The sequence below is a fragment of the Macrobrachium nipponense genome, chromosome 15 (genome assembly GCF_015104395.2).
Source record: "Macrobrachium nipponense isolate FS-2020 chromosome 15, ASM1510439v2, whole genome shotgun sequence".
In the NCBI taxonomy this organism is placed as follows: domain Eukaryota; kingdom Metazoa; phylum Arthropoda; class Malacostraca; order Decapoda; family Palaemonidae; genus Macrobrachium; species Macrobrachium nipponense.
The window spans coordinates 39859152-39886651 of NC_087208.1; the positions used below are offsets into that span (position 1 = coordinate 39859152).

General features: G+C 34.7%; 5 protein-coding genes across 5 annotated transcripts in view; all 5 read right to left on the bottom strand.

Annotated features, from left to right (window-relative positions):
• LOC135227137 (pro-resilin-like) overlaps nt 1–27500 on the bottom strand; it is an 83214-nt gene that overhangs the window by 27945 nt on the left and 27769 nt on the right. The gene's annotated exons all lie outside the window — the stretch shown is intronic.
• LOC135227134 (pro-resilin-like) lies at nt 3180–4602 on the bottom strand. Its single transcript, XM_064267016.1, has 3 exons — nt 4505–4602; nt 3749–3829; nt 3180–3599 (listed from the first exon to the last, which is right to left on the bottom strand). The coding sequence occupies exons 1-3, from the start codon at nt 4517–4519 to the stop codon at nt 3270–3272; spliced, it is 426 nt and encodes a 141-aa protein (XP_064123086.1). The 5' UTR covers nt 4520–4602; the 3' UTR covers nt 3180–3269.
• On the bottom strand, nt 9340–10662 carry LOC135227138 (pro-resilin-like). Its single transcript, XM_064267021.1, has 3 exons — nt 10615–10662; nt 10085–10162; nt 9340–9768 (listed from the first exon to the last, which is right to left on the bottom strand). The coding sequence occupies exons 1-3, from the start codon at nt 10624–10626 to the stop codon at nt 9445–9447; spliced, it is 414 nt and encodes a 137-aa protein (XP_064123091.1). The 5' UTR covers nt 10627–10662; the 3' UTR covers nt 9340–9444.
• On the bottom strand, nt 16437–18103 carry LOC135226832 (pro-resilin-like). The gene is made up of 3 exons (XM_064266524.1): nt 18054–18103; nt 17600–17677; nt 16437–16897 (listed from the first exon to the last, which is right to left on the bottom strand). Exons 1-3 carry the CDS (start codon nt 18063–18065, stop codon nt 16577–16579), a joined length of 411 nt encoding a protein of 136 aa, XP_064122594.1. The 5' UTR covers nt 18066–18103; the 3' UTR covers nt 16437–16576.
• On the bottom strand, nt 21518–22852 carry LOC135227140 (pro-resilin-like). Its single transcript, XM_064267025.1, has 3 exons — nt 22790–22852; nt 22359–22436; nt 21518–21963 (listed from the first exon to the last, which is right to left on the bottom strand). The coding sequence occupies exons 1-3, from the start codon at nt 22799–22801 to the stop codon at nt 21643–21645; spliced, it is 411 nt and encodes a 136-aa protein (XP_064123095.1). The 5' UTR covers nt 22802–22852; the 3' UTR covers nt 21518–21642.

The window sequence follows — 27500 nt, forward strand, 5'->3', positions numbered from 1 at the left end:
GATATTCATTGTACTATGTAGTTTTAACAAACACGTGTAACTTCTCTACAAGCGCAAATGATAGCCACTCATGTCTCTTAATATCGAACTCACTACACCTTGAGAGCAGCTTATACCCAAAAGGAATTATATTTGATAAGTGGTTCTGTCCCTACCAGGATTCGAACCTGGGCCAGCCGACTGATCGAGTCGACCGCTCATCATTATTGTTAAATACATAGATTCGAAACCTGGCCGGGGCAGAAGGACTTATCAGTTATAATTCCTTTTAGATGTAAATTGTAAGTTATTTATTAGGTAGAGTGAAGTAGATTTGATTCGATATGGGTCTTATTATTCACTATGATATCTATATGCACCTTTTTGCATATTTTTTGAACTCCATTGACCCCTTTCATAAATAATCATTCAATAATGTCATTTTCGTCATTTTAATCTGTGTTTGATATAATCACTTGGCTAGATGTCACCCAGCAGTAAAATAAATCACGTATACATCGATTTCACTTTCCCCTAACGCCTGTCCTCCTCCACGATCTATTTAAATATCAGTTCTCCTTCTTCATTAAATTTAACTTACATCTATAAGGTGTGGTCCAAGTGGCATATGGCCCTACCCTCACTTGGTCTGTGGCCTTGGCCACATTCGGGGGGTATTTGGTGGTCCGGTACAATTATCTCGATTATGACGGAATTTCTGACATTTGTGCCTCTGTATCAAGTGGCACTTATCTTGAGCTTCGTAACTTTCACCATCTGCAAACAGTTCGTAGTTTCTTTGTCCTGTTGTCATCCACACAAGTTGCGATTATTGGATGACCTGATTTTTTCAGCTTTTTTTTTCGTTTTTAATTTTTATTTTATTTTATTTTATTTTATTTTATTTTATTTGGTTCTTTATATTTTTTATTTTATTTATTTCGTTTTTTCTATTTTACTTTATTTCATTTATTTTTTTTATTTTCGATTTTTTTTATTTTTATTTTATGTTATTTTATTTTGTTTTATTTTATTTTATTTTATTTTATTTTATTTTATTTTATTTTATTTTATTTATTTATGTATCTATTTTTTTGTTTTTGGCTATTCCTTGAAATTACTTTATTATTGGATGACCTGATTTTTTAAGCTTTTTTTATATATTTTTATTTTCTTAATTTATTTTATTGTATTTTATTTATTTATTTGTTTATATTTTTTATTCATTTCTTTTACTTTATTTAATTTTACTTTATTTCATTTTATTATTTTTATTTCTATTTATTTATTTTATTTCATTTATTTTATTTTATCTTTTTTCTATTTCTTACAATTACTTTCAGCTTTAATCAGAGTATTGGAACATGGACTCTTTTCGTTTATCATCATCTCCTGGCGAAGTTTCTGACATAAAACTAACTTTTTTTTAATAGCAGTCTTGGGTCTTTTTTGATTTCTTACAATCTTACACTTAAATTTATTAGCATTTAAATGTCAGAAAATTCCTTCAATGAGATGATTATTTTTGTCCCGTATTCATGAAAATATGTTCAGATGCCATTTTTTCGTCATTCATTTGTCTGCAGAAGCAACTGGCTCTGATATGGAGAACTCTCGTGGTTGCTAATGCTTCTTTCAACTTCTTGCGATCAAATATTTCATCTCAAACCTTAGTTATTCCCCCCCAAAAATGCAGTAAAAGGACAAATAATGTAAACCTCATTGAAATCGACAACACTTGCTAACTTAACATAGACATCTTTGGTTTTCCTTGAGTCTGAATCAATGATGTGAAAGATGATTTAGCTCACCGATAGGTTTTTCTTACTTGGCACAACCAATACACAACTCGTCACTCCTTATTTATGCAGTCCCTTTCCTTGTCTTTTCTTTAATCTACCTCACGCCTACGATTTTTACTTTCTGTTATCTTTAAACTTTCTTTACTCCTTTGGTTTCTGTTTTCTAGTTTTTCTCTAAAATTCTTTATTCTATGCTTTAGAATTTCTGTTTTCTTTATGTTTTTATATTTTATTCATTGCCTTCTGGTCAGCAAAGATGATACTACTTCTAAAATTATAAGGCTTCTAATAAAAGGATCTATGAGATTTCGTGAAATATGAGGTCTTGGTGATTACAGTGTAAAGGAAGGTCCCTTTCGTTCATTAAATTTTAATAATACTCCAGATAATTTGTGAAGACTTATACCAGATATGAGTGACTGAAAGATCCATAATTTTTAGGACTGATTAGCGTACTGGTTTTAAGGTTGTTTGCACAGAAATTATTAATAGAAATATTACGGTCATATTCCTCCATTCTCTTCGACATCAGCTTTGATTGGTCATCTGTTTTGTAATCACATCTGCATTGTGAATATATGAAACATTACTGAAAAAGTCAAGTAATTTCCCAGAGTAAAATATTTCCTGCTGATTCTAGAATTTAAACTAATATTTCCAGTCGTCATGACCATTTCACTACAAAAAATGTTGTGTCAGAAATTCAGACTTTATAAATCATTATATAGATTTAACACAATTCTGTCATTCTACTTTAAGCAGTTATGAATTGTACAGTTATGCAAATTATGACAGATTTTAACGAAAAAAATTGGTAAATATCCTTCTCTTCAGAAGATTGAATTACGTACTGGTCACTGGTCCTTTTAGGCTTGTTCCATAAGAATATGGATTTACGTACCTTGGTCACTGGTCCTTTTAAAGGCTTGTTCCAATAAGAAGTAATGGAATTTATCCTTCTGATATATAATAATAATAATAATAAGAACACTTGGCACAATCCCAGGATCCCTGAAAAGGAACCTGGAGGAAAAACTAGATGCCGAAGTACCTCCAGGACTCATGCAGAAAGAGTGTTGCTACCTAAAACGGAAACTCGACATAGTCGATAAAAGTGATGGACTTCCTAATGGATGGCATGGATGCAACCCGGAACCCCACACTATAAATACCACCCAGTCGAAATGGATGACTGTGATAGACCAATAAATAAATAAATAATAACGATAATAATAATAAGACATACTTTGCATATGTAATTTTATCAGTTTTAAAAATTATGCTCTAACTGAATAACTACGACTTTTGAAACTGTCTGGGTGATCAAATATAATAGCCCACAACTGACTTCATCTGACGATACTGGTTCATAAAAGGGAAAAACAATACATTTCATCATAAATTATTCACAATTTATTTGTATATAAATTAGGCATAAATATTCGTTTCGTTGGTTCGTGTAGACCTTTGAGGAGTCGGTGTCTGGATTTACTTGGACTCGTTGGAGTCAGGGGCGTAGTAGGTCCTCCTGGGAGCCTCACGGGACTCGAAGGATTCGTCGGAGTCGGGGAACTGAGCCTCACCGGAGTAGGTGACCTCAGCCACGTAGCCGTCGTCGCCGTCGACGTGGAAGGACACCTTCTGCAGGCGACCGTCGGGGAGCTGGACGTAGTAGGATCCCTGGGTGTTCTCACCGTCGCGGGCCTCCTGGTGTCCGAATTCGTTGCTGGAGGAGTCGTCGCTCACGGCCCAGTTGAAGTTGTACTTGGCTTCGCCGGACTCGAAGGACTCGAAGGATTCCCGGGAGGCGGAGGAGAGCTGAGGGGGGAAAGAGGGAAGAAGGTCCTTCATTAGTCCTATACGTTATTACTTAACACTTAATCGTGTATCCTACGTTGCAAAAGTATTATTAAAGACAAAAAATAGAGGTATTTTGAAGAAAAGAGAAGGATTACAAGAATACTTACTCTTGGAGGAGCATATCTGTATCTTTCGAAGCTGTCGTCAGATGCAACCAGGGCAGCCAAACCCAACACAACCAAGATAACCTGGAAATCACAAGGGAAATATCTTATTACAGCTAAGAATTAGGCAACTGGAATTTACATGTCTGGAAATATGGACAGATAATGGCTTATAAAATCACCACCATACGATATATATATATATATAATATATAATATATATATTATATATACATATATATATAATAATATATATATATATATATATATATATATATATATATGTTTGTATCAAACCGATACATCAGATTTAATTTATTAGCAATTTTTAATACGTAATGTTCTTTTTAGAATTCTAGGACTTAAATTACATATTTACTCTGGTATCAACTGATGGAAGGTTTTACTTGTTGTGACCATAATATGTGTGCTACTTTATCATGAAATACAGAATGAGAATGTAATGAAAGATAATTTAATATAACTGATATGGGTTAAGATAAAATATATATATATATATATATATATATTTATATATATATATATATATATATATATATATATATAACTACAATTTAATGAAAACTAGAACAATCATCAACAAACACTCTAGCTTTCCCTAAAATTCTCAAAACCTGACAAAACACACATGAAAACTAAAAGCAAATCGCCTCAAAGTTCCACCAAAGTCTCCCTAGCATCTAAAACCAATTCTCAGTGGATTTTGACCGCTTCCATAGAAGTAAAGACTACTAGTACCTTTGAAGACACCATGTTGATCGCTCGAAGTCTCGGAGTGAGTCTGGTGTCTTGTCCTGGTTGATAGACCTATATATACGCAGGCAGGCGGAGTCGACTGCCAGTCAGCCACCTAGCGAGCGAGCGAGCGGGTTTTTTTCTATTTTTTGTCTTACGCCAACTGTTGCTAAATAGAATTAGCCAATACCTGCATCCATGGACGCCGATATGAGAGCAGTTTGAATAAAAAATGGTCTGGTTAAGAAGGTAGGACAAGGTGATTAATAAAAAAAAATAAAGGTTTTTGTTGAATATTTAGTTCTTATGGGAAGAAAGTGCGTTTTTAGATAAGTGTGAATACTAAATAAAGAGAGGATTAGGTTTCATTTATTACTGAATTTTCTTAAAGAGAATAGAGATTTTAAAGATAAGGCGGGAAAAGGTGAAGACTAAGTAAACGCTTTTTAATTGCTGTTTATATATTAAAGAGAGACTTGCGATGGAAAAAGAGAAGAAATTAAGAATTAATTAAAGGAAATACTTAAATATATATATAGATATACGTATAAATATAATATATACTATATATATATATATTATATATAATATTATATATTATATATATACACGTATAATCTATCTATATATTATATATATTATATATCATATTATATATATAATATATATATCGTATAAATATTATTAATTATATATATATATATATATATATATTTTATACGTTAAAAAATATATTATATATATTATATATATATTAAATATATATATGTGTGTGTGTGTGTGTGTGTGTGTGTGTGTGTGTGTGTGTGTGTGTGTGTATGTAATTAACAAAAGAGAAATAACCATCCCTTCCGAAGATTTTCCTGTTTTCTTTTTGTTAGAAAAAAATTATTTAAAAAATTGTCAGGGTGACACAAAGAAGAATTTAATTAATTAATTATTTTCAATTACACAAATTCGGTTTCAAAAACAACAAACCTTCCATGAGAAAAAAGTATTTATTCAATGTCTGTTTGTTCTGAGTATTCAGCTGTACGTTTGTCTGTCTGCATCACTGCATTTCCTGAGGACATCTCGAAAATCACCAGATTTGATTAAAAAAATAATAGAGGGGGGGGTGTTGAAATCGATTTGGAGATGGACTCTGATGCAGTAATAGTTTATCTCTTCATATTTCTTAGCAAAATTTGTAGATTTTCTTTTTTATTTATTTACTTTTACTTATTGATTATTTAATATTTATTTCGGGATTCTCTCACTTCAATATATATATATATAATATATATATATATATATATATATTAATATATAATATATATATATATATATATGTGAGCGTGTGTGTGGTGAATGTAATGTAAAAATATATATAATAAATATATATATATATACTATATTATATATATAATAATAACTGTAATATTAACATACATAATATTAATATTACATAATATAATTATATATATATATATTATAATAAATCGTATAATATTTTGTTTCTGTGCCGTGGTGGTTCGAAACAAGCATGTTAACGTATATATATTAACTGGTATATACATACATTATAATATAAGTTATATATTATATATATATATATTATATATATAGAGAGAAGAGAGAAAAGAGAGAGAGATGAGAGAGAGAAAAGAGAGAGAGAGAAAAGAGAGAAGGAGAAGAGATCAAAATCCTCAAAAAAAAAACCACCTAGCTTCAAATGGGCACCAGCATCTCTTGAAGTCATTGGGATAAAAAAAAAAAAAAAAAAAAAAAAGGTCAAAACGGTTATTGGGAAAGGAAAAAAAGACCGGTTAAGGCTCGCAACCTCACACCTCAAAGACCCTCGCCCTAGGAACAGGCAAGAAGCCTGTATGTAGTAGTACCCTTCTTGCTCCACTTAACCCAGAAAAAAATAAAATGTTATTACAGACTTTGGCAACAACCAGTTAAACCGGGGCGGAGCGAATCGCTTGAGAGCAGATCTGGAGTATACTATACTCTTGGAAAGTGGCCTTGAATTGCTACCGATTCCGACGAGAAGAGGAGGAAAACAAGATGATTAGAGAGTGAGTAAAAACTGGGACCTCGTGCATAATGACTGACCTATGCGAACACATTCTTTCTGTCGTGGTTGAAGATCCTGAGTAAATTGATCGTATTATTGATATTCATAAACAATGATGAGACTGTGAAGAAGAGGGAATTTTACTAACATAAATATTATTGGAATTGATATTAATAACTCTTCTCTAAAAGTACCAAGAACATTAAAATTTTCTATTCTTCTACCTGTATTAGTTTAGAAAATTTCAGTGTTCTTGTACTTTTAGAGAGAGTCATTATTGAGAATCTCTGAGTCGACAGGAATATTTTTGATAATAATAATAAAAATAAACTTCACGAAGATGTGAACGTGGCGAACAATGACTTATAGAACCCAACCGTCTTCGGCGGACTGTTTTCAGTTGTGTTTGGTGCCCTGTTGAACGTTCTCTCACGCCAAGGTATACCTGGTTTGTGACCTTTTTTTTATTTATTTATTTATTTTTCTTTTTTTTTTGTGGCTCAAATTATTTACCGGGTCAAGATGGGTAATTATATAGGCAACAAAAATGTAGCTATGTTTACTGCAGTTTCATGAAAGAGAGAGAGAGAGAGAGAGAGAGAGAGAGAGACTCTGGTCATGAACAATATAGTTCCTTTCCTTATTAAATAATGTGCTTTTATGACCATTCTCTATTCACTGTAGATAAGATTAAGAAAATTTAAGATAACTTTTCTGAAACATTATTAAAAGTATATATCTCCTATTTGAGCTCTTATGCTCCAGCTCTCCAGCTGTACCCAGTGTCGATAGCAACTCATAACAAAAGAAAAAACAATCATATAATCCAGAAAAGGTTCCTGGAAACATGCATCAAATGTATATATAAGTCTAGAGACTTCCAGTACCTACTACTACTGCTGGAATTCGCATATGCCTCCCGGCTAAAGGTTTTGCGCTGGACATCATCTGTTTCCAGAACCGGTTTGTCATCTCCAGAAAAAACGCAGAAAAGAAGAAAAAAAAAGCTGGAATGTCCTCCAGCGGGATTCCAGAGTGACATGACCACCACAGTGTTTCCTTTAGTTTCTACGAAGCAATAACAGGATTTGTTTTTGTATATTTAGGAAGCGATGACAGGGTTTCTAGATGCAACAGGAACGAAGCATCTTTTTTAAAATGTGGGTGTATAGGCCTAGGTTAATCTGCATTCAAAATCTGTCTCCTTGTCTGCATAAGGGGTAGTTCACGTGGTGTACTGTAGACATGACTAAAAGGGTATTTGCAGCGTCCCTTCGGACCCCAGCTGTGCCCATTTTTTAGTCTTTTACTTCACCTCCACTCCTGTGCCCCCAGTGCCACCTTCATCACATTTACTCTCTGGATCTTTGCCTTACTGTCCAACCACTCTAACTCCCTGATTTTCAGTCTTGATTGCTGACTGGCACGAAAGCGTCCAAAAGTTTGGCTAGGCACCCTCATTTTCTTAAAATATAATCAAACCAAATATTTCTGTATGATTATATTCCATTTAAATCTACGCGTACGCCCCAGTGAAACCTATTTACATATTCTATTTAATTCCACTTAAATATTCTATTTAAATCTGTTCAAATATTCTATTCTAATCTTCTAATCTATTCGTACAGACTATTTACCAAGTGCTTCAGTAACCCGACGAGAAACCCAGAGGACCGATTTTTATTATTATTATTTTTTATTCTTTTTATTTTTTTATTCTGCACCTTCTCAGGTTCTCTTGACCTCCCCTTAGGCAACATGCATGTCCGCAGACTGGTTCGTTCGGTGCGTGTCTGTTTCTGCATGTCTTAGACCTCTCTCTCTCTCTCTCTCTCTCTCTCTCTCTCTCTCTCTTGTCATGATAAGGTCGTAACCAACTGCGCATAAGTACAATACACTTAACATCATTGACAGATTTGTCTGTGATGTATCTCCTCTCTCTCTCTCTCTCTCTCCTCTCTCTCTCTCTCTCTCTCTCTCTCTCTCTCTCTCTTTCTCTCTGTCAAGTCGTAACAAACTTTTCATGAGTTCAGTACATTTAAGAGATATTGAATTGCAATTTCTAGACGTAACCAACAGTGCATAAGTTTTCAATGCAATTAACATCATAGACATATCTGTCCATGATGTATCTCTCTCTCTCTCTCTCTCTCTCTCTCTCTCTCTCTCTCTCTCTCAAGTCGTACTAAACTTAGCATGAGTTCAAGTACATTTAAGGGACTTTGAATCAAAATATCCAATTGTTTCAAAAGCCTCCTTTTTCTTATCTATTGTAACTCATATTTCGATTAATATAACACACGTTATTTAATCTTTTATTGGTTATCATTAATGAAATACAACGCTATTTACTGAACCCGTTTTTTCTGTTTGTGTCATAGCAATATTCCTCAAGAACGTGTCAACGGATTTCGACAAACTTGAGTGAGGAAGTCCATAAACAATACCCTTCCAGGAAACTAACTTTCTTAGTTCCCACCATCTTGTCTCTCACGTTTCGAACAGTTATTATTGCCTTTTTGAAAAGCTGGAATCATTAGTGACAAAATAAAGTCTTGGAAGGGAGGGACTTCAGCATACAGGTAGCAAGAGAGAACGTTCGAGACAGAGGTGAGAGGCGCATTGTGAATGGAGTCTCGACAATATATATTATATATATATATATATATATATATATATATATATATATATATATATATATATATATATATATATATATATATATATATTATAACAAAGTTAAATATCCACTGACTTCGGCTTAAAAGGAAAAACATTGTATTTCTCAAGTCCTTTTATTGTTATAAATAATAAATAAAACCCCCATGTAGGGAATCACAACCAACAACAGAAGAGAGGAAGAGTCTGGGAAAAAGAACCTTTACTTAGACTCATTCGAACCAGGAGCGGCGTAGAACCTCCTGGGAGCCTCACGAGACCCGGAGGACGACTCGTCGGAGTCGGGGAACTGAGCCTCTCCTTCGTAGGACACCTCAGCGACATATCCGTCGTCGCCGTCGACGACGAAGGACACCTTCTGCAGGCGGCCGTCGGGGAGCTGGACGTAGTAGGATCCCTGGGTGTCGTCTCCGTCGCGGGACTCCTGGTGTCCGAATTCGTTGCTGGAGGAGTCGTCGCTCACTGCCCAGTTGAAGCTGTACCTGACCTCGGAGGATTCGAAGGATTCCTCGGAGCCGGACGAAGCCTGAGGACAAGCGAAGGGTCATATAAAGGCTATAGTTTTCTGTGAGGAAAGGTTGGTGGCTCTTAAATCGACCCGGTCAGATCTTTGAAAGTATAATGAAAATAAAGCAGGGAAAAAACTTAAATGATACAAATTATATCCTTTCAAGAATAAGGAAATGAGGCCAAAATAAATCCAAAGAATGTCAGTGAAACCCTTCTAAGAATAAGGAAAATACAGCCAAAAAGACCCCTAAATAATATGAATATCCAGATACTAATATTCTAATACTACTTTTAAAAAAAATATGCAAACATTAAAATAAATAAATACTTACTCTTGGAGATGCATAGGAATATCGTTCCCTGCTTTCAGCAGCAACTGAGGTGGCCAGTGCCAAAACGAACATAAACACCTGGAGAGGACAGGAGATGAATTAGCTGAGAATCAGAAGTATGTCAGAAAATATCAAAATACCTTTGTCGTCAAGAAATGGCTCCCTTTTTCTAGTAACAACTCTATTTAAAGCTTTAATATTTCCTGGACATCATTCACGACTTTTTAACAAAAACCAAAAATACCTGGAAAGGACAGAGATTAATTTGGTGGCATCGGTTGGACTTAGACATATGCCATATAATATTATAATATTCTTATTATCAATATTTAGTCCCCTTTTTCTGAAGCAACGGAACCTTATGAATCTTGAATACTTTCTTGCCATTATTCTCGACTTTTTAAAGAACCCTACTTCAGCGGCCTTCCTGTAAAATTCAACTGCTGTATTTTCTTGTCATTCACAAGTCTATAAGAATTGTCTACTTCAGTGGGCTCCCTATACAACGCAACTACTACATCGTCAATTACCTTAGAATTCATGGTTTCTCTGAGGCCTCCAGAAGACTATGCTTCTGGTTCTCCAAGCAGGCTGCTTTATATACCTTCAAAGATATGGAAAGTAGCTTCTTTAGCAACTTTTTTTGCTACGTAAAGTCGCTACCTTAGCGAGCTTTTTGCCGTCCGGTTTTCCAGCCATCTTGACCACCGTGATTACCCAATCGTGTCATTATTATCGATGACCAACAAGCTATGAGATTGTTTGACAGAAAGATTCTGGGGCAAATTCTGGTGCATAATCTGGGGCATGTTCTGAGTTATCTTGTGTCAGGGTATGGTGACCGTGTAGGTTGAGTAATCTCTGAGTTTTGTCTGACCTGAGAATCGAAGATAATGGACTGAAACTAGTTTGACCCATTGCATTCATGGAGTGAACTTTGCAAGCTTCTTATGTAAATGCGTATTAAGTCGTACAAATATGCACTCGTATGAGAACGTCAATATCCAATTCTTAATATACATCCGCACAGACATAGAGACAGACCAACACTATTACTTTACGTAATATAATTGTATGGTTACTTCAATGGCCTGACCACAAACTTCAATGATCGTTAACTAGTGTCAAATCTCGTGCATTCAAATTAAACTGTTCTCACGTAATCAATTTACTGTCCCTTACCATCTCTCTCTCTCTCTCTCTCTCTCTCTCTCTCTCTCTCTCTCTCTCTCTCTCTCTCTCTCTCTCAATAAATATACAAGAAGAAACTAAAAACATCCTTAACGGGAGCTACTATAAATTCGTAGAAAAATCTAAAAAATTATTTAGAAAAAGAAATCTCTGAAGAGTCTGTTTATATATAATAAATGACTACAGTTCTTATTTTAGTTTTATTAGTTATGAAATGAGATAATATTATCACGATCACGAGGTATATTTAGTTACTTATAGTTATTTAAAAGAACACAGTTTATATTGCGCATTAATTTGTGCAGCATTCTACAACAAATTTTGATATCAACACTCATAAACAAATAGAATATAATGTGTATATGTATATATAATATATAGTATATATATATATATATATATATATATATATATATATATATATTATATATATATATTATTCGAGCTATAAATGTCCTTTAATATCTAATTCGCTCTACCTCGGAATTTGATATATTTTCATATATGTAAACCGGAGGGGAAGTTTTTAGTTGATAATAATTTCGTCCCCTCATGGGATCGAACCACCGTCCAGCGGACAGGAACGAAATCAGGACGGCATTGACGTTAACGATTCGGCTAACAAGTGAGGCTATAAGTTTATACCGATTCTAATTTCGAATAACCGAGTTCGACGGTGATTTGTAATGTCAGAATCAATTAGAATCGGTATAAACTTATTAGCCTCACTTGTTAGCCGAACCGTTCCCGATTTCGTTCCTGTCGCTGGACGGTGGTTCGATCGCATGAGGGGACGAAATTATTATCAACTAAAAAATTCCCCTTCGGTTTACATATATCAAAATATATCAATTCCGAGTTAGAGCGAATTAGATATTAAAGGTCATTTATAGCTCGAATAATTTATATGAATCGCGGTGATGTGATAATTATTCATAATATGGTTACGTTCGTCAAACGTTCGAAGTGGCTAACCTGGTAGAGGTGGTTGGATATCGATTCTAATTACAAGTACCCGAGTTCGAGGGTGATTTGTAAGGTCAGAATCAATTAGAATCAGTATAAATTTATTAGCCTCACTTGTTAGCCGAATCTTTAAAGTCAATGTCGTCCTGATTTCGTTCCTGTCCACTGGAAGGTGGTTTGATCCCATGAGGGGACGAAATTATTATCAACTAAAAAATTCCCCTTCGGCTTACATATATGAAAATATATCAATTCCGAGGTAGTGCGAATTAAATATTAAAGGACATTTATAGCTCGAATAATTTCTATGAATCACGGTGATGTGATAATTATTCATAATTCTTTATATTATATATATTATAAATTATATATATATTATAATAATTATATATATCTACATATATATATATATGTGTGTGTGTGTGTGTGTGTATGTGTGTGTGTGTGTGCGTGTGTGTATTATATATATATATATATTAGTTATATATATATGATATATATATCATATATTATACGTATGTTTGTGTGCGAGTATTGTACATTTTACGATGCCTATACCCAAGGTAAAGAGAGGAGTTCTCTATACCTTGCTTATACCCTACAAAATCATTGTTTTTCGATATTTTCCTTTTTATAGAAGTGCACCAGTGATATGTGATAATTTTTAAACATATTGCAACAGTAAACAATTTACTTGGATTTCCCTAACTCACCTGAGAACGATTTAGCATTCAGTATAAAAATGCATTTTTTTTTTTACAAAATCTTGTAAACACGGATTTACCAAAATGGGAAAAAAGTCTCGACTAAGGTCAAAGAACCATTGCTCAATGCCCAGGTCAAGCAGCTGGCATAATCTGACGTTGGACACGTGACCAAAGTCTGGCTTCTGTGTATTTGGAAGTTCTAGTTCAGTTTATAGGTCAATTTTATCATGTTTTTACCCTGAAATTGAATTTGGATATTTTCCAAAAAAAATCCCATTTGTTTTAACTTTAATACTATTTTAATGTCATTGTTCCAGCGAGGATGCAGTGTATTATACCCTATACCATTCCCCTTGCATTTTGATCTGTTTTTATCTATCTAATAATTTATTAATTTATTTTTGCTAATAAGCGAGATCTCTTCTTTCCGTATTCCCCTTGACCTCCTCTAACTCGTCCTTAATGAACACCTTATTCTTTGGAGGCTTGAATTTCAAGTCAATGGCCCCTGTGGTGGGCTTATAGGGTTCATCTTCTAAATAATATAATAATAATAATAATAATAATAATAATAATAATAATAATAATAATAATAATAATAATAATAATAATAATAACCCTTCTTTTAGCAGGAAATTCCCACAGGCCCCGAGGTGACGTAAGAATGAAATGTATAGAAGTAAGAAAATAATGAAATGTTGCTTTAAAACATCAACCATTTATGGAGCTCTCTGTAATCATGATAATCTGATTTTCCAATCACTGACACCGTTTAAGACCTTGTCACCCACTAGAAGGGTCAGTTTTCGAATGGCGAAATCCCTTGGTCCTAAATCAGCAGTCTCTAATTCCAGATCAGTTTCCCCACCGGGGAGGTGTGACCTGTTATGCTTCTCTGCCCAGGTCAAGAAGAAGCCGAGGGTCGGTCGTGGGTGGAATTGTGAATGAGATTGATATGTACTTCGTGTGAACGCCACTCGGAAATCATTACTATAGCGCTCCGGTTCGCTCTGAATGGAATCATAAATGTGATCAATAGTTGGGTTCTCGTATTGATTGTAAATGAAAATATAAATGACGTAAATAGTCAATGAATGCAAGTTAGATGCAAATAAAGTTTTTTGGTTTCGTACTGAGTGGTATTGCGAATGTGCTCACTATATAGAAGTGCCAATATCTCAGTACTCGTATTGATTTTCAATTAAATTATGAATGGAGCTAGTATATGAGTACTTTTATTGATTGTAAATGAAATTATAAATGGAGCTAGTATATGGATACTTTTCTTGACTGTAAATCAAATTATGAATGAAGCCAGTACATGAGCACTCATAGTGATAGTAAATTAAATCATGAATAATGCCAATACCTGAGTACTCGACCCGACTGTAAATTGAATTATGAATGGAGCCAGTATATGAGTACTCTATTCATAGCAAATGAAATTATAAACGGACCCAATATCTGAGTGTTCGTACTGATTATAAATAGAATCATGAATGCAACCAATACCTGACGACAGGAGATGTTTGTCTAAAGACTGTAACTTATGAATAAATACACTGTCAGTTGAATTATGAACGAAACCGGTATTCAATGAAAGTGAAGTCGAAGAAAAAAAAGAGACAAAAAAAAACACAAAGTTGCCGCAACATGTCAGCAGTTGTGTCGCCAAGAACTCAACCAGTGGAGGATTGTCCAGTTAAGGAAAAAATATGTCATAATAAATTATTGTTTATTTGATTATGGATTAGAAATTTGAAAGGCGTTTTTTCTCATTATTTCGATTCAGTGCTGGAGATCTTTGCGTGGAAAAAGGATTATTGATCATTTTCATTAAATTTTCTCTTTCTTTTATTCTATCTCTCTCTCTCTCTCTCTCTCTCTCTCTCTCTCTCTCTCTCTCTCTGCATGAATATATATATATATATATATATATATATATATATATATATATATATATATATATATATGAATGTATGTATATAGTGTGTGTATATATATGTGCGTGCGCGGTGTGTGTGTGTGGGACTAATAAGAAGAGAATGAAAACTCAATGACGCAGGTGTTTGCGTCACGAGTCATCCAGCTTCCACGTTCAAGGTCAAGAATAAAAAAAAAAAACCAGTTGAGTCCGGCAGAGAGAGAGAGAGAGAGAGAGAGAGAGAGAGAGAGACGGAGACGAAGAAAGTTAAAACGCCGGAGGCTGTCCAGGCTCTTGACTTTTAACGGCAAGAACTGCATGGGGTCATTGAACGATAAACGCATGATTTTCACAGTTAATATTTATACGTATTTATACATACTATATATATTTGTGTATGTATGTACATAAGGGCAAACACATGGATGCACGGTACTTAGTTGAAGGTTATGTGTGTCAACCAGATGGGAGATAGGCATGGGGCTCGCAGCCTCATCCCAAAAAGTATTGTTGAAGACAGGAGCCACCCTCTCGAGTTAAAGAATTTTCAATATACATACGTATATATAGATATATATATATCTATATATATATATATATATATATATATATATATATATATATATATATATATATAATATATATAATGATCACATCACCGTGATTCATATAAATCATTCGAGCTACAAATGTCCTTTAATATCTAAATCGCTCCTACCTCGGAATTGATATATTTTCATATATGTACAGAAGGGAAATTTTTAGTTGATTATAATTTCGCCCCCTCCCCATGGGATCGAACCACCGTCCAACGGACAGGAACGAAATCAGGACGCTAACGTCACTGTCGGTCCTGATTCGTTCCTGTCCGTTGGACGGTGGTTCGATCCCATGAGGGGACGAAATTATTATCAACTAAAAATTCCCCTTCGGTACATATATGAAAATATATCAATTCCGGGGTAGAGCGAATTAGATACTAAATGCCCTCTATAGCTCGAATGATTATTTATATAATATATATATATATATATATATATATATATATATATATATATATATATATACATGTATGTATCAGTATATACATATATTTATATATGTATTATGGATCTTCAACCCTGATCACTGGCAAAAGTAGAAAAGTTATTTCACACCTGCACATTGTATATAGATACTCAAAAGTCATCTCCATTCTTTTTACGTCCACCAGTGATCAGTGCAAATTTTCGTAAGCATTTCGACTTCATGTATTTCTATTTGTACGTGTGCTTGTGTAAATATGTATGATATATACACACAGACCAAAGTATGCATTTATGATCTAATTTCCAATTGGATTTCGACAGTGGGCAATTCATTTCTATTGGATTTGAGACGTACCTACCATTCAACCTCGCTGAACCACTGTTGACAGACAATGCCAGGGATGGTGCAAGTTGAGGAAGTTAGTGCTTTACAAAGCGCTTAACAGTTTAAACCTTTCTTGTGACAATTGGTTCGAGTAGATCTTCCTGACAACTGGTTTATGTAAGGAAGCAGATTGGTGACAAAAACACAATCCTCGAGTATAGTCGGTTTATTCAATTAAATATGGATAAATTTACATCGTTGGGATTGGGCAGCCATGAGAAAGGTCAGTACAATCGACGCGAATAAATAAATTAAACCCTCTCGCAGGAATGATAATCGCAAATCCTCTATTTACTTAGACTCGTTGGAGTCGGGAGCACCATAGTACCTCCTGGGAGCCTCGCGGGACTCGAAGGATTCGTCGGAATCGGGGAACTGAGCCTCTCCTTCGTAGGACACCTCAGCGACGTACCCGTCGTCGCCGTCAACTACGAAGGACACCTTCTGCAGGCGGCCGTCGGGGAGCTGGACGTAGTAGGATCCCTGGGTGTCGTCTCCGTCGCGGGCCTCCTGGTGTCCGAATTCGTTGCTGGAGGAGTCGTCGCTCACGGCCCAGTTGAAGTTGTACTTGACCTCGCCGGACTCGAAGGATTCCTCGGAGCCGGATGAGGCCTGCGTTTGAGATTTGAGGGAGATTATTCGTGAAATTTGCTATAACAATCAAATGTCATTATGTACTAAATAAAGAAATTACATTTTCTCTCTAAAGACGCGGATTTTGCAGAACTGGAATCTTTCCAGTTAACTAATGTATTTCATCAGCGAGAGCATCAATTCTCTCATGGTTGAAGTTTATGATTACTGACCCTAGTTAGTTTCTGGGTGGGGGACCAGTGCTATTTCAAGTTTTCAAGAATATTTTCCTAAAAGTTTGAAGCGCTGTTTGTCCATTATTATTATTATTATTATTATTATTATTATTATTATTATTATTATTATTAATTCATTTATTATTATTATTATTATTCTTATTATGATTATTATTATTCTTATTATTATTATTATTACGATTTAGAAGACAAAGCCCCATTCCTGTGGAACAACTTCCAGGGGCCACTGACTTGAAATTTAAAACTTCCAAAGAATATTATTATTATTATTTTATTATTATTATTATTATTTATTATTATTATTATTAATTATTATTATTATTTATTATTATTATTATTATTATTCAGAAGACAAATCCATATTCATATGCAAGAGACCTCCATTACCATTGCATTTCTAAACGTATTTTCATCTGCATTTTGTTACATTTGTTTGTAATTCTTTTCTATCTTTATGCAGCTAAAAGTAAATATTAACACTCACTCTGGGAGCAGCGTAAGAATAAGTCTCCCTGCTATCAGCTGCAACAAGGGCAGCCAAGCCCAGAACAACAAGGAGGACCTGAAAATAAAAGAAATAAAAATGAAGCTTTAATAAAAAAAAATAATAAAAATATTCGCCAATGTTTCCTAAGAGACAGAAAATGAAAACGAAACTTTTAAGAAAATTTAAAAATAAAAATTAGGGAAAAAATGAAAAATATTCGCTATTGTCTCCCAAGATAATAAAACAAAACTTTAGGAAAAAAGTAAAACAAAATTGGTTCCTTAAAAAAATAGTAAAAACGAAATAAGAAAAGTAGTCGCTAATGTTTCATAGTGAATTCATACCTCAATATATATATATACGCTCTGCCTCTATCATATTATTTATGAAATCAAATGAAAAAAGAGAGTGGGCAATATCTCAGAAGATATATATAGTAGTCCCTCTTTACCTTAGCGTGCATGGTGTCTGCGTAGTCTCTAGAGAGAGTCTGATGGTATTGTCCTGTCCAAATCTCTATATATATGCTACGGAGACTCTTCTACTCTCGTGGGCGTGGCCTAACCTCAGCTACCAGAACCAAGAACGAGTTACCTCGCTACGTTTTTTTTTTTTTTTTCTTTTTTTTTTTTTTTTAGTTGTGTCTTTCTCTCAGAGCGATTTCCAAATCGTCTGCCGGCAGGACGGGACCGTTCTCCCTCGGTACGTTGGTCAACAGAGAGAGAGAGAGAGAGGTAACCGGAGCTCATTTGACTCCCAGTAGACCTACTTTTGATAGACCTTGGATGGAATAATTTCAGAAAGTAGAAGTCAGTCAGAAGACTCGTGTAAAACTGAAATATCAAAATGCCACTTGTAGTGTAAAAATAAATGAGAACTGTTTTTTCTGTATCGTAATATACACTTGATGATATACACTCACGCGTATGTATGTATATATATATTCTATACATCTCATTATTATATTATATATATATTATATATTATTGATATATATATATGTATATATATACATAACCATTCAGAAGCTTTTGATCTCGCTTAGTTTCGTCCCACTACGATCAGCTTACTACCAGGTAAATAATTCGCCCCTTGCAAAGATCATACAGCAAGACCTGAAGTCTCACTTAGAAAGAATAATTATCAAACTTAAATTGGTTATACCCAAAAACTCTGTTATTTGCATTTATTCTATTGTAGATAAGGCGATTTGAAAGTCCAAGGATACAAGCAATTAAGTATCTCACAAAGAAGTCTGTGGTCCCTAGGAGCAAGCCAAGATCTCTTGGCCAGCATTCATGGTAAGGACTCCAGATCTATTCTATCTTTAAACATTTGGCACCTGCTTTCCAGAAGTCCAGGGGCACTACATTAGACCTCTGATGGGACCTGGATTTCCAGCAGCCAAAGGATGTGTAGACGAAATTCGTGGTATGGTTCTGGATGACAAACGAACCTGTATGGAAAATTAATTGTTCAGTCATTGGTGGAATAACTAACTTCTGATTGTCCAGTCATCTGTGGCATCACAAGCTTATTACCCAGTCATCTGTGGCATCACAAGTTTATCGTCCAGCTGTGTGTGGTATGACAAGCTTATTGTCCAGCCATGGGTGTTATGCAAGCTTACTGCCCAGCCATCTGTGGCATCACAAACTTCATATGCGGTCATCTGTAGTAACTAATGATCTCTTGGTTGCAGGATTCTGAGAATCATATCACGTCAGACACCTGGAAAAGGACGAGTTTGAGGCTTGATGCATCAGAACTGCTGAAGACAAAAAGCCAAGGAGACGACACACTGAGGAAGGCTGTAAAGAGTCATGCTGTTCCTCCAGGACAAATCCCCTGTACCACAGCATATTTATCTGTGGTTGATGTGGCCAGCTGAGGCTTTCGTTCTGCTGTGAAGGAATGCCAGTGTCTTGTATTGTTGACCAAATGAGGGAGTTTTAACGTATTATGACCATTACGTTTTGTCCTTGCTAAGTGAGACAAGGTGTTCAATAACCAGTATAATTATATTTAATATATAATATCTAAATATATATATAATAATATTATATATATATTATCATATATGTAAACCGAAGGGGAATTTTTTCTTTGTTGATAATAATTTCGTCCCCTCATGGGATCGAACCACCGTCCAGCGGACGGGAACGAAATCAGGACGACATTGACGTTAACGATTCGGCTAACAAGTGAGGATATAAGTTTATACCGCTATCTATATATATATATATATATATATATATATATATATATATATATATATATATATATATACATATATATATATACGTATATATATATATATATATATATGCGTGTGTGTGTGTGTGTGTGCACATATATGTATGTAAATACTTCTGGTAACTAATTAAATTTATTAAATCAAATAAGAAAAAGATAATAGGCAATTTAGTTATGAAGGAAAACAAATGTCTTTCCTTACCCAAATAAATTCTGATTTAATATATGAAAACATAACGCAGATCGAAGCGTAGGTAGAAAAGTGATCAGAAATTTTAAAAAAATAATAATAAAATACTATCTCCTACAATCCCAGAATAGGTAAATCCCCCAACTAAGGTAAAAAACGAAAAAAACATGTACTTGAGTTAATAACAGTCAATTACTCCAGATTACGACTTGGGAGTCTTCAGCAGCGCGCGAGATCGCTCGCTATGCGTGACCTCAGTGGGCACGGGCGTAGGCCAATCCCTCGCTGAGGGCACCACAAGTCCCACAGCTGGTCAAGGCCGAGCTGAAGATGTAATGGGTAGAGACAGACGTTTAGCAGCGGCGGGGTATGGCACCGTGAAAGGAATGGTAAGATGGCGTCGTTTGCTGCAGGAGAGGTAAAGGTCGCTGCCTGATCATTTTCTTAGAAGTCATGTTTGTTTATAGACAGTAAAAAAAAAAAAATTTCTAGTATGAATCATATGCTGAGGTATTGAACATTCTTCTTTTTTTTAAGGGGTGGTATGGGGCGATCTCAGGGTTTGCAGTGACAAGCGTGTCAAAAAAGTGTAAAAAACCCTAGAAGTTAAGAGGGCATTATAGTTGTTACAATTATAAATATATACATGTATATAAGCTTATGTATATATATGTATATATACATACATATATACATATACATAGTATATATATATATATGTGTGTGTGTGTGTGTGATGTGTGTTGTATTGTGTAAAGTGTATTATAGTTATATATATTATATATCTATATATATATATATATATACTATATATAATATATATATATGTGTGTGTGTGTGTGTGATGTGTGTGTGTTGTGTGTGTGTATATATATATGTCCATATATATGACTTTATATACTACATAAATGATATATATATATATATATATATATATATATATATATATATCATTCACTTTAAAAATTTCAGATAATTCATTTACACAACTTACCGTCAGACACGCTTGTAAACATTTAAGCTAAAACATTCACTATAAAAAAATCCATTTATGAAATGCATCAGCGCAGGAATATCTGGTAAAATGAAAATTATGTAATGAAATACCACAATATTAAATGATCTGTATTTTCTGTCGTTGTTGATATTCGTGAAGGACACATCAATCACCAGGAATAATACCGGGCAATTTTCAGATGGATAAATCTCAATCTAAAACGCAAATTCAATTCGAATTTTGTTTGAGGGAGAACGTTGGTTCCTTTGTAGTTCACGTTACAAAGAATTCCCTTAAAGAAATACCATAGTTCGCAGAATCTGATATACTGATCGAAAGTATCGGAAACGCTCCATTTTAAGAATCTCTTGAAGCGCTTGCATATATACATTGCCTCTTTCAGTCATTTTTTTTTTAAAACTTGTTTTGCCAACTGCGATGAAAGTATTAAATGGTAAATAACACAAAGCGGTTTTATTTCTCATTGTAATCGTAATAAATTAGACAAATAGAGACATAGGTGCGTTGGGAGAACATCAACAAAAGGACAAGATTTAATATAAGAAATCTCTTCGAAATCTGAGCATCTCCTCCAGTTTACTTGGATTCGTTGGAGTCGGGAGCACCATAGTACCTCCTGGGAGCCTCGCGGGACTCGAAGGATTCGTCGGAGTCGGGGAACTGAGCCTCGCCGGAGTAGGTGACCTCAGCGACATACCCGTCGTCACCGTCGACGTGGAAGGACACCTTCTGCAGGCGGCCGTCGGGGAGCTGGACGTAGTAGGATCCCTGGGTGTCGTCTCCGTCGCGGGCCTCCTGGTGTCCGAATTCGTTGCTGGAGGAGTCGTCGCTTACGGCCCAGTTGAAGTTGTACTTGACTTCGCCGGACTCGAAGGATTCCTCGGAGCCGGATGAAGCCTGGAATGAATTAAGATGTTACTTTGTAATCAAGTAGAATAAGTAAATAATCATTTACACAAGTAACAGGGCAAAATGCTTAAATCTGAGCCTTTGGATTTTCAAAGGAATACTAATCTGATTCGATAAAACTTGGATTCATAATCATCGAAATGAAATATTCAACAGATATTGGTAAGAATATTTTAAACAACTAACAATACCAGTATTTCAACAGACAATCTCCATTCTAAATATACAAAATAAACGCCAAAAAGTAAATAGAAAAATTTATACAAATCCTAAAAAAAAATTTGCCGATTAGTAACTCACGCACACCTTGTGTTTCCACCTATTACTTGAAATTATTGAGCAGATTGCAAAATAACCTGTGGACCTTATTGAAGATCACTTACCCTTGGGGCAGAGTAGGAGTAGGTCTCCCTGCTGTCAGCAGCAACCAGGGCAGCCAAGCCCAAAACAACCAGAAGGACCTATAAAAGATAAATAAATAGATAAGAAAATAAACAGACAAATAAATAAATGAAATTTGCGTTCATCCCAATAAGCAGAAACCTAATCAAATAACAGGTACTCTGACTGACATAGAAAAAAAATTCATAATGGTAAGGAAAATGAATGAACAGGTTAAGAATGAAAAAAATTAAAAAATTGTGAAATAGAGAAATAAATTGATAAAGAGTGAAGAGAATTGTGCAGAATCGCTTAGAATAGACTGAGACAAAATTACTGCAAAATATTTGATGAAAGTTGAAAAAGAATTCACTGATGCGCAGAAGTAAAACTCCTCAAAGTCCTCCCTTCTAAAAACCAAAGACAGACCTACCTTGGTGTGCATGGTGGTATTGTATATAGTCTCTTTTGAGAAACTGATGCTTTGTCCTCTCGGGTTCGCCAATATATATACCACGATGCCAGTTGTAGGTGGGGCCAATCTTCACCTTCTACAACAGGTTCTGGCTCCGTCCCAATTCCAAGATGAAGGGTACTGTAGTGTTGACCAATCATATTTGGCCTAGTGTACATGGAGAGAGAGAGAGAGAGAGAGAGAGAGAGAGAGAGAGAGAGTGATGATCTTTAAAAGGCTGTATTTATGAAACATGAAATGCAATTCATTTGTAATGTGTAAATGTATCTATTATAAAGCAACGAAAACCAGACAAGAAATAATGGATGGAAACTAGCACTGAACAAATACAACACTTCTCATTATGGGAACTTCTTTACATACAAGGTATGTGACACATGGAATAAACTGCCACCAGAAGTTGTAAACAGCAACAATGTGGAAGAGTTTAAAAGAAAGCTAGACAAAATCATTAGGACACTGTGAATGAGCCGTAAAACCTTCTCCTAGAGATAAGTGAGCACATGATGTCTCCTCGGATGGACCAATAATTCTTTGAGACATCCTAATCCTTGTAACTGCAATGTCTTTCATTTGACATTTGAGACATGTCCTGTAGTTTTTCAGTTTTGTGAAGTTTAATTAAGCGATTAGCATATTGCGGTATTATATCAGAATGTATTCAGATAGGATCGAAAAAATTCCCCATCCACATTATCCTTATAAATGTACTGTTCTGCTGAAATGTATTGCATTACAGTAAAATACAGGTTAATACTGCAGCTACGTAAATCCAATATACAAATGTATGCAGTATCCATGAAAGATAAAATTTATATACTTTTGTGTGATATATCCATACTATGTGAACTCCATGAAGTTCACATACTTCTGTATGATATATCCATGCTATATGAAGTTCATTAAATTCAATAGATGAAATAAAAAAAACAATTATTTATACTATGTATATATGGATCAGTTCTGAACTTAAGCAATGTTGTTGGGTGTGTTTATACGTAAAAATATCGCGTGTGTGTGTTAGTGTGTGTGTTTGTGTATAAGTATCCACATATTTTTTACCGGTAATTCTCATCCCATTAACCCCCACATGCTTCTACAAATATCTGAGAGAGAGAGAGAGAGAGAGAGAGAGAGAGAGAGAGAGAGAGAGAGAGAGGTAAACCATTCTCCATCACCCATGCATAGTGATCCATAAGTAAAAAAGACCATCCATTCATTTTCTACAAAATACCGGTGTACATTTCCTCTCCCTCCAAGCCCCACCTTCAGCCCTTCAAGTCAAAACACACATCTCACAATGATTGACTGATGCATTCCTCCTCTCTAGGTCCATTCGTACGCAAAGTTCCTTCGGGTACCTATTGGTACCGTTAATTTCGTAACGCCTCCTCGTAGTCACGTGACCTGGGGGCGTTCGCTAACCGTAACGTTCCCGTAGAAATTATTCACTGACCTTTATTCCGAATTCGGGTAGCCTTTTTAACCTCGTAATTAACTGAGTTCACTTTCGTTTCTCCAAGTATCGGTGATTTACCGGTGATTCCATTCACCCGGAGCATTATCTATTTTTTTTATTGCTTCTTCTCATCTTATCATTTGCCATAACTGGCCATCAAAGTATCGATTTTATGCTACCGTTAAAACGAGATGAAATAGGTCTCGAATTGCATTTTCGCTTACGCTGAGGCTAAGCCTACAAACTACTTTGTTGTTGTTGTTGTTGTTGTTCTTGCTGTTGTTGTTGTTGTTCTTGCTGTTCTTGTTCTTGTTAGTGGGATAGGAAAGCCCTATAGAAAAGCCTAAAATGGTCTGAGAGAAGTGTTTCGCGTTGAGTTAAAGATGCAGGAATTTTAGGATAGGATGTTTATGATTTATTTATTAGAATTAAAATGTAAAAAATAAATAATACCCATGTTAAACAGTACAAAAAATAATTTCTAATAAGATATAGCATATTTATTTCAATTTTCGTCAGCGAAACAACGCAGTATTTGACCGTAGACTTTATTGCGCACTTCGAGTAAGCTGGAGGTCGGATCACGCCTTGTCACACAAAAACAGCCATATAGTTTTACAGTAAGAATTTAAATCTTAGACCTCTAACAGGTTCTTTAAAGACCCTGATTCCTTCATAGTTATTCCATATAGTTCTAACAGACCTTGAGTTCCATATAGCAGAAACCACGGACGTACCTTTGGCATTATTTTAGTAATTTCAGAATTCTATGGCAGACCCTGGATTTCCTAACAATAATTTCAGTCTATGGATTACAATGTAACATTCTCTCTCTCTCTCTCTCTCTCTCTCTCTCTCTCTCTCTCTCTCTCTCTCTCTCTTGGCCTCAATAAAACAAACAGTTCCTCTCTCTCTCTCTCTCTCTCTCTCTCTCTCTCTCTCTCTCTCTCTCTCTCAGATATTTCGATCCTGTCTAACAATTGAAAATTTTTATATGACGACTTTCATGCACCTGTCTATAATCTATTTTATCTCGGACTGTAGTTCTTCTATATCAGTGTAAGCATTTCTGTCGAATATTATTGGAACCCGTCATACAAATACCGCTATTCTCTAACAGATCTTGAGTACCTTTACAACACCAGGAGGATTATCTGTCAGATTTTAGACTCCTTCACAATCCATTCTTCATCGTCTCCCCTCGACCTGATCTTCTATTCTTTTATGACAAGAATTCAAGACAACTAAACAGAGGTTGGATTCGCCTACAACGACTCCCCTTGCCCTTATGAACTGTATTTCCTATTATCTCCCTTTACTTCTTTAAAATGAACACCTTAATATTCTTTGGAAGCTTGAATTTCTAGTCAATGGTTCCTGTAGGCCTGTTCCATATGAAATGGTTTAATAATAATAATAATAATAATAATAATAATAATAATAATAATAATAATAATAATAATAATAATAATAATAATAATAATAATAATAATGGAAAAAGACACTCACAAGATTACTGAGCATAACTTGCTTAGTTGTAAGTACTGGCATGATAATAATAATAATGTTCTAAAGGGTCCACAATAATACAAAGTGTAAAAAGTCCGTGTATAATTTTGACGACTTTACAGAAAGCTTTCGAACCCTTCCCTGGGTTCATCTTCAGTCCAAATGAACAATAAGTTACGACAAGTACAGAGGTTAATTTAAAAAACAAGAGACGTTGAAGATCGTTGACAACGGTCGTTAGCTCGTTAATGGGCCAGGTGAAGAAAGAGGGTAGTTAACAACAACTAGGTGATACCCTCTCCCCTATCAATCCTTCTGGCTGCAATCCTGTTGGATCTTCGTACAGGTTGTTGCAACATTATTTTTCATTTGGACTGAAGATGAACCCAGGGAAGGGTTCGAAGCTTTCTGTAAAGTCTTCAAAATTATACACGGACTTTTTACACTTTGTATTATTGTGACCCTTTAGAACTTTATAAATACTCTCGTGATAGAGAGTTTTTTCCCTAATAATAATAATAATAAATAATAAATAATAATAATAATAATAATAATAATAATAATAATAATAATAATAATAATAATAATAATATATAATAATGTAGAGTGGCAATACGAAAATGAAACCATAAACCATAGCAAGCGAATGTCCGGCACTTGCAAAGAACCAGTACAAAAAGAGGCATGATTCAGTGGCAAAAGCCCTCCACTGGAGCCTGTGCAAGAAACATCAGCTACCTTGCATTAATAAGTTGGTACGAGCACCAACCTGAGGGAGTGATAGAAACGATCACGCAAAGATCCTCTGGGACTATGGGTATCAGAAACGATAGGGTATCCGTGCAAACAGACCAGACACGTTGACGTTGATTGACAAAGTCAAGAAGAAAGTATCACTCATTGATGTCGCAATACCATGGGACACCAGAGTTGAAAAGAAAGAGAGGGAAAAGATGGATAAGTATCAAGATCTGAAAATAGAAATAAGAAGGATATGGGATATGCCAGTGGAAATCGTACCCATAATCATAGGAGCACTAGGCACGATCCCAAGATCCCTGAAAAGGAATCTAGAAAAACTAGAGGCTGAAGTAGCTCCAGGACTCATGCAGAAGAGTGTGATCCTAGAAACGGCACACATAGTAAGAAAAGTGATGGACTCCTAAGGAGGCAGGATGCAACCCGGAACCCCACACTATAAATACCACCCAGTCGAATTGGAGGACTGTGATAGAGCAAAATAAAAGAAAAAAAATAAAAAAAAAAAAATAATAATAATAATAATAATAATAATAATAATAATAATAATAATAATAATAATAATAATAATAATAATAATAATAATAATAATAGAAAAAATGCACCCACAAGATTACCGAGCATAACTTGCTTGCTTTAATAATAATAATAATAATAATAATAATAATAATAATAATAATAATAATATAATATATAATAATAATAATACCTTTAATTCTGATTTTTAAAAATCTACCTTGTAGCTTATAAGGCTTTGGATTGAATTAAAGTTGCATCCACCTTTTATTTTATATCTACTTATTTTGGCGAGCCAAATTAATCTTCGGGTCTTGCGTTACAGGAAAACTAAGAGAAATCTTATATAAATAGTCACGAATGCTGAAATCTGTGAAGGAATAAACACAACTTTAATCATAACAGCGTCGCAAAAATTACGAAAAC

Bases quoted from the DNA above. Each gene is read 5' to 3' on its own strand.
- LOC135227140 (XM_064267025.1), bottom strand. The intron at 21,964-22,358 runs GTAAGTGATCTT...AATTCATTCCAG, and splicing joins ACTCCTACTCTGCCCCAAGG to GCTTCATCCGGCTCCGAGGA.
- LOC135227138 (XM_064267021.1), bottom strand. The intron at 9,769-10,084 runs GTAAGTATTTAT...GCTTGTCCTCAG, and splicing joins ATTCCTATGCATCTCCAAGA to GCTTCGTCCGGCTCCGAGGA.
- LOC135227134 (XM_064267016.1), bottom strand. The intron at 3,600-3,748 runs GTAAGTATTCTT...TTCCCCCCTCAG, and splicing joins ACAGATATGCTCCTCCAAGA to CTCTCCTCCGCCTCCCGGGA.
- LOC135226832 (XM_064266524.1), bottom strand. The intron at 16,898-17,599 runs GTGAGTGTTAAT...TCTCAAACGCAG, and splicing joins ATTCTTACGCTGCTCCCAGA to GCCTCATCCGGCTCCGAGGA.